Source organism: Canis aureus, chromosome 10 (genome assembly GCF_053574225.1).
Source record: "Canis aureus isolate CA01 chromosome 10, VMU_Caureus_v.1.0, whole genome shotgun sequence".
Taxonomy (NCBI): Eukaryota; Metazoa; Chordata; class Mammalia; order Carnivora; family Canidae; genus Canis; species Canis aureus.
Window position 1 is genome coordinate 38,096,023 of NC_135620.1, and position 14,251 is coordinate 38,110,273.

The following is a 14,251-nucleotide window of genomic DNA, read 5'->3' on the forward strand; positions in this document are numbered from 1 at the left end:
GAATTCAAGGACACACTAAATACTCATGTAAGAATGATAACATTTCTGGTTATACCTACGGAGATGCAGGCTGTCTCGATGTCCTGGACCTATGGTTCTTTCCATCCGTAAATTTCTGTTTCTATATTGGATAAATATGTGTGTATGAAGATAATATATTGATTTATTAAAAAGCCACAAGGCAAAGCAGAAATATATATATAACAGAAGCTGCGGCTTCTAAGTGAAGCTTCATGAGGAAGCAGGGAATTGTGTACATAGTTAACTTATTCACACCTAGATGCATGGGACAACATACATACACACATACACAGCACAGAGAAAAATGGCGTGCATTACTGGGTAAGATGGCATATGATTCTGCATGCTTAATCATAACAAGCACCAACTGCAATAATCCTTCATGAGCATGGCAGCTTGGTTTTCTCATGGTCACTGTGGACGATCTTTACAGTGTATCAAAAACATTTTTTAATGCTAAGTCCAACATGACTGGCACCCTCCACCCCCAGCAGGAGCAGCCAATGGAGATTTACTGACCTGTCTCTGCTTCGGCGAGAGGGGAAGGCAGCATTGCAGCCAGCCACCGTGCAGACATGCATCTCTTTTAAGTGAACATTCCTGTAGTGAAGCTTCACACTGTAGGAGCTTTTGAAACTCTTCTTGCACACGTAACAGATTTTGGGATCTGGACTAGAACACAGGTCACCTTCTGGGGAGAACTTTTGAGGGCTGCCATAATTCAGAGACGATGTAAAACTTTCATGCAGGGCTGCCATGCTGGCACCCCCACCATTGTACAGTCCATACTGGCTCATGTAAAACATGTCATAAGTGGGATCTGTAAATTCTTCCTTTACCTTGATGACATCTTGGTGAGAAGGCTCACTGTGGTTCTCATCGGGCCTCTCACTGCTCATTAGGACTTTCTCGCTCACTTCACTGTGAATGTGCTCATCCCCTTCCATTGACTCCTCACCTAGTTTGGGCTCTGAAGACTCTGACTCATTCTCATAGTCCCGCTCAGGTTCTTGGTCCTCAGAAGTCATGCTGTCAGCCCTTCTTATTTCCGTCCTTGAAATGCACCGGGTCCTGCTATGTTTAGAAAAGTCCTTCACAGACATGCCTGGACTCATCTCTTCTTGGGAGTGGCAATGATTGTCATGGCTCACATTGTTGACCACAGCCCCACCATCGTTAGGGTCATCATCTTCATCATCAAACTCATCAGCGGTATCAATGATTTCCTTCTCAATCTTCACAGGCATGCTGGACTTCCTGGGCTTCTTCTTGGGTGCCAGGTCCGCACTGGGCTCATGAGTGGCCATCATCACTATGGGTGCTGTGGGCTCAGAGGGTGGTGGGGGGTGCTGCTCTATGGTACCACTGGCTGGAATGATGGGACTGGTTGGGAGGGAGGTTGGAGGGCTCACCATTTCCCCCGGAGTGAGTAAACTTCTATAAAATGGAGGAACTGGTTGTACAGTCTTTAGCCCAGAAAACACCAGCTGGCTAGGCAGAGGATTCTGTAAGACAGGGTCTAGTGGGGGAGTGGTAAAACCCATTGGGGGCCGGCCAGGGCTTGTGAGTGTGAGATTTGATTTTGTACTTGCTATGACAGGGGTGGCAGCTCCTGATGTGGCCCGAATTAAATCTTTGTCTCGGTTATTTCGTAGCATGGGCATGTGAAGGCGAGGATTAGGGTTTGCACTGTGGCGATTTCGGCTTCGGAGAGAGCTAAAGACCATGTTGCAACCTTCAATGGTGCATCGGTGTTTGATCTTCAGGTGAACAGCATTATAATGAATTTTGAGAGTACCTTTGTCATAGAACGTCTTCCCACATGCATTACAGAACACTCTTCCTTTCCTGGAGGCTGACCCCATCCTTCTCATCCGGTGAATCCGGAATGAGCTTTTTGGGTGTTCAGTTTTGGTCAGATCACTGACTGGGGCAGAATTCTGAATGGGGGATACACAGGCTGGCTCGGTTTTGGGCTCCACATTAGTAATGCTGGTCAGGGCATTTCTATTGGGAGTCTGATCATTCTTATAAGGTGTGGGAGATACTTCAGATTCACTGCTCTCATTGTATTCATTCTGGGTTGAAAGGCTGGGTTCCCGCAGCCTCAGTCCTGGCTGCTCCAACAGTAACCCGTTTGGAGGCAATCCTAGCAGTGGGGCTGAGACTGGGTTTATGTATTGGAACGGAAGCAGAAATGCAAGGCTGTTGGGGATGTTTTCGAAGTGATGAATGCTGGAAGGGTTGCTGTTCTCTAGGTGAGCAAGAAGGCTGGGACTCCGGGTGCGATTATTGCTCTCAATGAAAGTCCTTATGTCTGAGTCTGTTTTTGAAGACGGTACAGCTACGGCCTGCCCTTCCTTCTCCTGAATTGCCATCAGCTCCACAATGGACTTGGTTTCTCCAAACCGCAGAAACTGCTGAAGGGTGATGATTTCCTCTTCTCGAGACATGATGGCCCAGCGGTCCAGTACCTTGCCGGCAGCATCCTAGAGGCCACATCAAAGAAATAACAAAGATAAACACAAAAACTTATTGATTCTGCATAATTATTCAATGCAACTGAAGGCTCTCTGCCTGCTCATGAACACTGAGAGTGACAGCAGAAAACACGCAAGCACTGTTCATAAAAGTCAACCCAGAAAGCAAACTTTTCTGCCATGCAATTGTAGTAATTAGAGTCACAGTTAGAGAAACAGATTTGAGTTTAATATCAAAGCAAACAAAATGTAGACCATTGGGGCTCTGTGATCTAACATGCCTTTTTACTGCTATTTTAACAACAATGGTCTATACAGTATGCAATTATCTAGCACATATTAGTATAAGATGTGAACTCTTGTGCAACCCAGTAAAAACACACAAAAAATGGTACCTTAATCTGTATTAAATAGTGACACCATAGGAAGAGATTAAATACATTTTGTGAAATTTACCTCTTTGATACAAGCAGACATGATACTGGCTTCAGCGATGAAAATTCCTTTAAATTGGAGCTATTATATAACTTTCCGAATTAAAAAAAAATGAAAAAAGTAGCTTTGCCTTCTGTTGCCCCCATTACTAAACTGTATTTTTTTCTCTTTAATGCCCGGATTTTAGTGTCATTTACTAATAGACAATCTCATAAGGTAGAGTTAAGAAAAAACAGTGATTTCACTTTTCCCAAAAATTGATTGTAATCCTATGATTCAAAGTTTGAGTTAGACTTTAAGTATTTGACTTCTGATGATCTTGTTATAAATGGCAGTTATAGATATTTAGAAAGTAAACATGTGATGGATTTAGATAGAATAAATGTGTAAAAATGTTGTCTCTTAACATCCCCCTCTGATAGCAAAGGGAGTCCACAGAGAATACACATCAGTAATCACCAGACTATGTGTTGTTAAATATACATTAAAAAGCATTTCACACTTTCATTTTTGCTAGTAACTATGAGATTTGCCTGGAGGTAGGACTTAAAAATCCTGCAATCCAATGTCAGGCAATCCATTTCAGCATGGATTGAGAGAAATGTATTCAAACACTTAAATAATGACTCCATCATTTTCTAGAGCACATCTTCTTCCTAACTAGGACAGGACACTTGGCAATCCCTGTGAATAATACTTGCCCCAACCTGCCTATCAATTTAAGAAAGCAGAAAATTTTCTTAAAAAAACCAAATTAGGTACTAACTACAAAAGAGAAAAACCATAACATTACAATGAAGAAACCTAGCAGATACCACCTTAACCACATAATCAAAGTCAACATCACCAGTATGAGTATCATCATGTACCTCCTGATATATACTGACAAGGGCATAACATCCCTTTCTTGCCAAAAAATGTATAACCTCAATCTAAATCATGACAAAACATCAGATAAATCAAAATTGTAAAGCATTCTACAAAACAGTGTTAAGTACTCTTCAAAGTGTAAATGTCAGTAAAATTTTTTTTAAAAAGGACTAAAGAATGGTTACAGATTGGAGGGAGCCAAGAAAACATGACAAATAAATATGAGATTCTAGAGATATTAGACTAGAAAAAGGTCTTTAGAAGGCAACCTGGCAAATTTGAATAAATCTCTAGATCAGTTAATAGTATGGTACCAACCTAAATTTCTTAGTTTCATCAGCTGTGCTATGTTTATGTAGAATGTGTCATTAGGGGAAGCAGGATAAAGGGAACTATATACTATTTTTGCAATGGAAAATTCTGTCTTATAGATGGTTTTATTCAGCCTTGTGATATAAAATTCTCTCTGGACCACAGTTGTCTGAACCATGACAACTACTTTGATTGTAAGGAGATACTTATCATTTATTTAAATTACTCTACAAAACAGAAGCTCTAATAGTTATGTGCGATTCCTTATAAGGCTCACTCTAGCACTCTATCATTTTACATAAAGTATACATGTGGGTATGTGCATGTAGGTATCCAAATCCTACGAAAATTATCCCTCTTTTATCTTGTAGATAATATGAACTTTCAGATTAAATATCCTCATGCAGCTATATGCTCAGATATATAATGATGTGTATACACGGTGATGCTGGATGATCCTGGAGTCCTACAACAGCCAGTTTTTAAAAAGTATCAATCAAAACAATTGGTCTCCCTTACATCATTTTTTTAGAATAGGGGAAAGCAAGGGGGAGCATTGGTGCTGTAGGTAAATAGAGAAATAAATTGTGATTTTGTATAGATTATCTCATTTGAACCTCATAATAGCTTCCAGATCTCAGCAAATTTGTAACAGATGAGGGACCAGGGGTGAAGGAAAGGGGTATGGCTGGTTGAGGTTGCCAATATGCTAACTTGGGTTCTAGGATTTGAATCCAGAAATTCTGACTCTCAGTTCATGGAGTATAATGACTATCATCCATAATGCCATTTCCCAGGTGGACACACTGAATCTATGACAGTAAAGAATAGGACTTCTGCTGAACAAGGCTGGTCTCTGGAGCACTGTAATGTCCTCCTCTACAGTGTTTTTCTCTTACTATCAAATCCACTCTCTTGATTGTTCTTTTATGGAAGCTTTTACTGTGGATCGTTTCTCAGGCTGCAATGCGACCTGAGCAGCACACAGTCATTTCTTCTCAGGTAGCCTTCACCTAAGTCTGCATGTCGATAATGTACTTACACAGCTGGCCGCCTGTGGTATTAAAACAGCCCTTAGAAACCATGGCAACTGATCAAACCCACCTGAGGCATCTCCTTTCCATCACCCTCCTATCTTGTCTCCCCCAACAGAACACAGCAGTCCCATATGGTTTCTCTTTTCTCCTGGCCCGCCACAATGCCTGCTGCTATTTCTAAAACCACTGCCTTTCAGACCTCTTTTAGTCCTGAGTAGCTGTCTCCACTAAAATGGAACTGTTACGTTAAACCACTTACTTCTGGTGGAAGAGGTCCAGGTAAGCAAGATTTAGAACTCTGCTGGTAGCCTGAATCATAAAAGAGAAGCTTCATTTATACTCATAATGGCAACAGCGATTTATACTTACATAGGACAATATAACATCCTTGCAAACAAATATGCTTGGGAACAGGACAAACATCCACATTATCCATTCAAACTGGGGTCCCCCTGACAGGGCACCCTGAATCCAGGCAATATATAGTGCCACAGAAGTTCCTTCCAAAGAAGCCACCATTCATATTTGATCAAAAGTATCTAGTATCATCACGCTCATAAATAGAGCAACTGCAGAAAGAAAAATGCTAGTAATGACTATCTGTTTTAGTACATCTTTGGATAAACTGGCTGAATGGGAGTTGGAAGTCATCAAAGTGCAAAAAGAACCTGGGGTTCTTTTCTCCTGAAGATCTCAGTAACAGAGAGAGAGAGAAGCATGCTCTGGATGCAGTGATTCTTAAAACAGTGGCTTGAGACTCCTGGGTCAAGGCAAGAATTTCCACAAGTGGTCTATATGTTTTTCAAAAAGGACCAGTGTCAATTTTTTTTTTAAACCAACCTTCAAATAATTGGGAGTAATCATTTAGAAGGCTTTGAGATAATGTGACATCTGCTGCAGCAACAAAAAAAAGATTTTTAAAAATAATTTATTTTTATTTTATTCAACTTAAATATTTGCTCAAAACTGATGGTGGGGTATGGGTCCTTCTTCATAGACAAATCGAGAAGTACAGATCTAAAATCTCAGCCCCTTTGGCACGTCAAATAAACTTTACCAGAGTGAATAAAAGCCAAAAGAAGAGTTAGGTATTGTCAAAGAAGAACATTAATAAAACAAAATTCAGTCTGGTAGACCACTATGAATGTGGGTTGACCAACATTCATACTGGACATGGGTCTACGCAGGAATAATATACATCACATCAGAGTGTGTAAAGTACTCTTGTCTTTCCCATTCCATTTCGGAGTCTGTGGGTCAGTTTCTTAAGGCTTTTCCCATTTGTAACCAGAGTTCAGTGATCTTTAAACCTTTTCACTGGGAATTGTTATTTACAAAATGAGGATAATAAGACTTACCCTGTTAAGAGAAATGCAAGGTATTATTATAAGTATTGATTTCTTGTGAAATAACCAGCTATACTATTCATTAAAAGATGAGTGAAACCAAATATCCTAACTTATAAACCAGTTTTACTGGGTTCAGAAAAAGTATAAGACACTTGAAATATTTACATATAAGTATTTTAAATGAAGAGACTTCCTTTTATTATTTTGTTGGAACCAGTGATTATCACTCAGTAGAAATCTGGCACCTATATGGCTCTGCAGAATGCTTTTTAGAAATCTTTTGTAGTAGAGTCAACTGTCATGGTTTCAATGGTTTTATTTAAGTCCTTTTTTTCACATTAAAATACTGTATATGACCTGCAGTTTTAAGATCAAAGTAAGTTTGGTTCTTCTTACTTAAGGAAAGGATGTAAAGAGATGGAAGAGGGACAAGATAAGAAACTTTGGGATAAGTAGATTGTCAGATGACCTCAAGCCTACAAAACTCCTCAGCCCCAAAAGGAACCCATCTGTGTTCATGGCAGGCCACTACATGCCAAAGCACAGGGAGGAAAATAATGCCTTTCTTTCTGTCCATGCATGTAAATGAAGGAGGAACAGTGAATACAGTAGAGATCTAGGACTTATTTGTTCTAGCATTACTCAAATTATTAAGAAATTAAGCAAACAGTTTAACTCTAAAAAAAAAAAAAGACAGGCAGAGAATAGTTTAATTTTCTATTTTTACTCCATGAATTTCTTGTCAGTCAAATTTAAGGCATATATTTAAAAATAATCCTAAAATGATTAGCTAAAAATATTTCCTCTTTGATATAATTTTAAATCTCTTAATTAAATGATATTGAGCTATAGAAAATGTTGACCATCTAGTACAAGATCAGAGGTTTATGCGATGTACTTTTTGATTTCATGTCTAGATTTGAAGTATGCTATCTTAAGAAAGTATTCCTTTTTTTTTTTTTTAAGGTTTTATTCATTTATTCATGAGAGACACAGAGAGAGAGGCAGAGAGATAGGCAGAGGGAGAAGTAGGCTCCATGCAGGGAGCCTGATGTGGGACTCAATCCCAAATCCCGGGCCAAAGGCAGATAGATGCTCAACTGCTGAGCCACCCAGGCGTCCCATTAAGACAGTATTCCAAATAACCATATTGGCTACTTATTTTTATGACCAGTTTCCAATTGGAATTTTGTACTGTTTATCCTTCAGGATTAATTCAAATATCAAGGCAAGAGGAATAGGGTTGGGTAGAAGTTAGAGAGTTACCAAATTTCAAGACTATGTAGCTTGGCACTCTATCCGGTAAAATTTAACAGTAATTGCAGAGTTAAAAATTGATGAAACAATGCTATGAATCATAAATTTTACCTGGTTTTCTAGATGTTTAAGTCTTAAGGGTAAACAAAGGATGAGAGAGCTAGATGAAGGAATATCAATAAACACTTAAAAGGAATAAACTAGTGATACAAAGTAAAATATGAAGGACTCTCAAAAGCATTAATGTTTAAAAGAAAGAGATTAGACTCAAAAGGCTACCCATTCTACCATTCTGATCACGGAAATTCTGGGAAAGGTAAGACTGAACAGAAGGAAGATCAGTGGTTGCCAAGGAGTGAGGGAGGGGAGAAGGGCTGACTGCAAAGAACACTGAGGAACTTTGTGGGGTGATGGAAACGTTCTAGATCATGACTATATACACTTTAATACACATGAATATATACACTTAAAATCAGTATGTTTCACTGTATGCAAAATATGCCTTAATGAAGTCGACTTAAAACATTAACTCATATAAATTGCATTAAATCATACTCAGAACTCGAGAATTCATAAATTTCCCTATTTTTTTTTTTTTTTTTACAGATTTTATTTATTTATTAGAGACAGAGAGAGAGATGCAGAGACACAGGCAGAGGGAGAAGCAGGCTCCACGCAGGGAGCCCGACACAGGACTCGATTCCGGGTCTCCAGGATCACGTCCCAGGCCGCAGGCAGTGCTAAACCGCTGCGCCACCAGGACTGCCCAAATTTCCCATTTATATATCATCTTATTTCTTGTTTCCTGCCTTGTTTTGTGGCCAGAATAACAAACACACACGTCTCTCCCATCAGTAGGGTATGCCCCATAATCCACTGTGACATTGGAAGTAAACAAAAGTTTTCCTTTTTCTTTTTTTAACCTAAAAGATTTTTATTAATATTTTATTTTTTTAAATATTTCTTTTATTTATTTATTCATGAGAGACACACATAGAGAGGGAGAGGCAGAGACACAGGCAAGAGGGAGAAGCAGGCTCCATGCAGGAAGCCTGATGTGGGACTCAATCCCAGGTCTCCAGAATCATGCCCTGGGCTGAAGGCAGGTGCTGAACCGCTGAGCCACCCAGGGATCCCCTTACTAATATTTTATATGTGGCTTTACAGCAATATGTTAAACTAACTTAGAAATAGTTGTACATATATTAAGCTCCAAGCTCATATATTTTTACCAAAGGGGTGTTCAGTCATAAAAACTAGAGATTGCTTCCCTACAGTTAATACGGACACGTGGCAGACAGGTAGTATAGGCACACACATCTTCACCAACCCTTCGGATGATGTTGATGAGGAACTGTCAGCTAATTCACCTTAGCTCTCCTCTACTTCGTGCTAGACTCTTGGTTAGGTGGACATGTGTCAGGATGTGACCCAGAAATTAGGAAATATATCATATAATTGCTGGGTCACCTCAGGAGCAAGCGATGGGCTCAGACCATTATCTCAATGATATAAACAGGGGTATTCCATCAACTTAACAGATGGGGTCTGAGAACAAAGAGATCATGAGTGCCACTCGTGGGTGGAGAGGGCAGACTGAGGACTAGAAGTAGCAAGAGTTTTAGGGAGATATTCTGTGGAAAGGAAGCCTTTGAACATTACACATGTTTAAAAAAATCATAGAAGTCATAAAACTTTCAGCCCTCCTTTGTCCCATTCTCCCACTGGTTACCTGTTTTAGAACTTAGATGGGTCTGTATGTAACATGCAGATATTTCCATTCAAACAGTTTACCTAAAATCAAGCCATTGTGAAAACTTTTTTCTTCAGCCAAAAAACTGGTCTGGGTGCTCCCCACTTACATCACGGCCAATCCCCGCCGCCTTCTTGTTAAATTTTATCTATCTCTATAATTTATGACTTGGCAATCATAAATGTGGATGGGTCAAAGTTTTGTGTGTCTATGTGCCTGCATGTATGTGTATGTAAGCAGGAAAGAAGGGGAGAGGAATAAAAATGGTCAAAGAAAAAAATTATTGAAAGGAATAGATTCTGGGAAGTACTTAGGGAAATTTTTTAAGCAATGTTGTGATAATTTCTGAGAAACACTTGAAATTATGTGGGAAAAGAACTTGGCATGCTTATTTGTTTTAGCAAATTTACATTTAAACACATATTTCTTGGAGGGCACTGATTGAGAAAGATGTACCACTAGCATATACAATATACACTGGAGCAGTTTGGTTGTATAAGTAAACAAAATTATACCATTCTTTATTCACACAGAGCTCTTTTATGTGATTGTACTTTTCCACCACTATTTTAGGCTAATGTTTCTAGGCCAGCTGAAACAACTGTAATATCTGTAGGCAGAATGAAAATACTCATTTATACCATGATTGCACCAAATGGTTCAAATTAGACCTGATAAAAAAAAAATCAACATTTGTTTTGGGTAATGAAAACCCTACTCAACTTCTATGATTTGGAAATTTGTATTTTGCAGAATTCTCAAGAGCATCACTTTACCTTCAAAATATAAAGCTGACCAGTCACATTCTTGCTTCCTCTGCTCCTCTCTAAGACTGAGTACCATGAGAAAGAATCAACAGAGTGTGGCACAGACAGAAAAGAAAAACTACTAACTAATAATAATCAGGATTGTACTTTATTTGTTAACATTTGTCCACATGAACATCCCCTTTGGAAAACAAATATGCTTTCCTCATCAACCCAGGACCATCATAGTTATTGAAATGAGCATGCAAACATTAGAGCTAGGCATAGTTTGGCTTGCTGTGATTATAGAAGCTGGTGATAAATTCAGAATGTCCAGATTATAAAAATCTTGATTTAAAATATCAAGATATTTCTGATTGAAATATCTTTCCGATTCAGATAAGGAGAAATGAATGCTACAGGAATATCCATCATTGGTTAGAATGCTAGAACTCTTAGAAAACTTTGCATTCCAGAATTTTCTCTCAAAAGGAAAACCTTAGGGACACATGGGTGGCTCAATGGCTGAGCGTCTGCCTTCAGCTCAGGGCATGATCCTGGAATCCGGGATCCAGGATCAAGTCCCACATTGGGCTCCTTGCAGGGAGCCTGCTTCTCCCTTTGCTTCTCTCTCTGTGTCTCTCATGAAAAAATAAAGAAAATCTTTTTTAAAAAAGGATTTAGTCCTTGTTAGCGGACATGCAAACACTGAAGTCTGCTCTCTATACTGTTTGCGCATAGGGATTGGCTTTAAAAGAGTTACTTATTACACAGATCTGCATGTACTGAAATATGCACATGTACATAGAGACTGTATCACTCTTGGCTTACTCTTACTGTACATGAACCTCATTATAAGTCAGTCTTAAAACATTCCAAGTGCTGGATTATGGAGAATGGTGGTACATTGAAGTAAGGCATATTCAATTAACTGCAAAAAAAGTACAAAGTCAAGGAATGCCTCTCCTTGGGTGGAACTAGAAGTTTGATGAGCATGGTCCTTGATTGGAATTGGTAGCAGAAGAAAAAAGCAACATGGTAATTTTATGTGACTTTTAGGCACTAGTGTTGACATTTTTCAATATATAATAAACCTCAACACTTTCTGATCCACAGTTGAAAATACTTTTCACTGAAAAAGGTATTTTTTTAAGAGAAAAAAAATTATTGAAAAATTGAACAATACATCCTCCCAAACTGATCACCTCTCTAACTAAAATAACATTATCAAAATGCCAGGGCACTAGTTTTAAATGGTTCCTGTAATTTTTAAAACATATTGTTTGACTTTTGATAGAAAATTCACTTTGTTATAGAATGTTCTTCATTATGGACCAGATAAGAATATATAATTCAGAGAGGACTATCACTTTTTTTTCTCCCTTAGTAATAGTCTGTACAGCATTTTTACTTTAAAAACTGTGATGATGATAGATCACTCCAGCGTTACAATATACGTAATCATAGACTCTCCAGCTAAGCTCTATTAGAGGCCTGTCAGGATTTCTTCTTTGTACTCAGGAATTTTAGCTTGTTTAGCTTAAAACAACCATATGCATTTCCTCTATGGGCATTTGTTTGCAAATAAATAAAGCAGGTGCCTTGCTTTCCCATATTAAAAAAATTTCAGGGACGCCTGGGTGGCTCAGCGGTTGAGCGTCTGCCTTCGGCTCAGGGCGTAATCCTGGAGTCCTGGGATTGAGTCTCACATCTGGCTCCCTGCAGGGAGCCTGCTTCTCCCTCTATCTATGTCTCTGCCTTTCTCTCTGTGTTGCTCATGAATAAATAAATAAAATCTTAAAAAAATTTCAGCAGAGGAAATTACTTTCTGTAACGTTTAGATGATTCAAAAAGTATTTTTCAAATTACCTAACTCTACTGTAAATCAAACTTGAGGGACTTTTAAAGACATGGTATATTTTAGTATTTATTAATAGTATATTAGGAATCATTAAGTGTCTAAATAGAGATATTAAACCCAGCTGATATTCCTAGCATACCAAATTCCAACATAGAACTACCCCTGTGTCCTTAGTGTAAACACAGGATATCTAACTCTGCACCTGCAAGCTAAAACAGAATTTGTATCTTAAAGTTTCAGATTTTGATTCATTTAACATAACTTATACAGAGTCAACCTCAGAGGGAAATAAAAATTGTAAGTGAGTAACACCTAAGTTCTAGTCTTGGTTTTGCCAGTGACCAGCTGGGTTGGCTGTCAAACCACCAATACCCAGCTTATGCTTTCTCCTGGGTAAGTCAGTCTGACTATATTTTCTAGGCCTTGCTACACCAAAATTCCATTATTTGACTCTCAAATTCCATCACTTGACTATCTATGCCTATAGTCTGGACACATAAATAATTTTAATTAAAATGTTTTAAGCTCTAGGCTATTATTTTTCCTTTTAACCTTGTCTATAGATTATTTTTAGAATGCATTCATTTGTGATTGAAAGCATGCCCTCATCTGAGAGTTACTGTATTATGTCCTATATTCTGGATGCCTCCCTTGATGCCTCTGTCTGGGGCTCCTTATCCGTGACATAATTACAGGTATTCACTTTTCTGGATTAATCAATTTACTCCTTGTCAATTCAATGATCAGCTCGAGTGGAAACTTTGCCTGAAAATTTAGGAAAACTGCTCAAAAAGTCCCTAAGAGGCCATGGGAACCCCTCAAAATCCCATCAGTTAGGGTTTGTGAGAACTCTGCAACCTGAGAATCAACCATTCCAAAATAAATGCTGTTCCCCCATAAAGCTGTAAGTAACTATCTCTGGTCTTCCAGCAACCTTTGCAGTTCCAAGGAAGAGCAGTATTTGCATATAAGACCCTCCCTCCAATTAAACCCTTTAAATGGACACAAGTTATTCATTTGACAATGATCATCACTGAGATGCTAGAAGTAAATCATTTTAGCATTCAAGATAGCAAAGCAGCAGTTTGAAATACTCACAATGATGACAATGGCAACAGGAAGAAAGAAAAGGATGGCCCCTGAAAGTGGTCTTGTTTTCTTCTCCTCTCAGACATGAAGATAAAGCACGAGCCCTATGACAGCTATAAATCTGTTTGCTTTGCAATAAACATAACTTACCAGAGCCCTTTCTAACATTTTTGCTTTGAAGATGACATTTTCTCCTTTACCTCTCTTTCTACAACCAAAGTTCTGCCACTGGGTCCATAGAAAGCATCCATATATCTCTAGGGGTCTGTGGTGGGGCTTTACATATCTAAATATAAATGCTTGAGACCCTGGCATTTCCTGATGTGCTTTCCTATAATGTCTGATAAAGTTTCACAATGAAAGTGATTTTACACATCAAGTAGGGGCCGAAACCTTGGGACAAATTCAAGGCCACAAGCTCTGAGCTTTGCCATTTTATCTGTGCAACCAAGGATAGCCCAATGTGATCATAGCTTCCAAAGCTTGAAAAGATGATTCTATGTCACATATTATACTTTGAATTACTCTACAACTGGAGATGACTGCACAACCCTAAGGAACTTTAACATATTCCTTAGGATATGAGGGAGCAGGAGTAGAGAGGGCCTGAACACTCACTAAGCAGTATTCCATAAAACAGCAAGGATTGAGTATTCTATAAAACACACAGAGGACGGAGTGTGTGATTGAAGAGAAAGATGTATTGGGAGATATAACTTTGTTCTTCTCTGGGCATAAGAACGGCAGTAGAACACAAAGATTAATTTCCTGCTTTAGCATTCATCAGGGAACAACACATTATTACTTGTAATACATACACAAGGCTGTTGATGGATATACTTTCCTTTGATTGCTCAGATTAAATGTGTTCTATTAAAGGCACCCCCCACACGTGTATGTATAATTATAAATCCACGTATGCATTAACAGTTTCTATATATTTATAAGCAGCTATCAAAGCAGATATTACACATTTTATTTGGTTACAAAGTCGAAGTGATTGGGGTTGGTGGCTGCCTGAACAAATATAGATCAAAAACA

At 38.6% G+C, this 14,251-nt stretch overlaps 1 protein-coding gene across 26 annotated transcripts in view; it reads right to left on the reverse strand.

Annotated features, from left to right (window-relative positions):
- Positions 1 to 14,251, reverse strand: part of BNC2 (basonuclin zinc finger protein 2) — a 436,884-nt gene that overhangs the window by 18,404 nt on the left and 404,229 nt on the right. For 20 of the 26 annotated variants that reach the window (XM_077912048.1, XM_077912060.1, XM_077912069.1 and 17 more), the window contains 2 exons: positions 541 to 2,510; positions 56 to 121 (listed from right to left, as the gene is read on the reverse strand). In XM_077912048.1, the coding sequence (XP_077768174.1) occupies positions 56 to 121; positions 541 to 2,510 (2,036 nt within the window). The remainder of the gene's footprint in view (positions 1 to 55; positions 122 to 540; positions 2,511 to 14,251) is intronic. The other 6 variants (XM_077912049.1, XM_077912046.1, XM_077912045.1 and 3 more) reach the window with 2 other exon arrangements.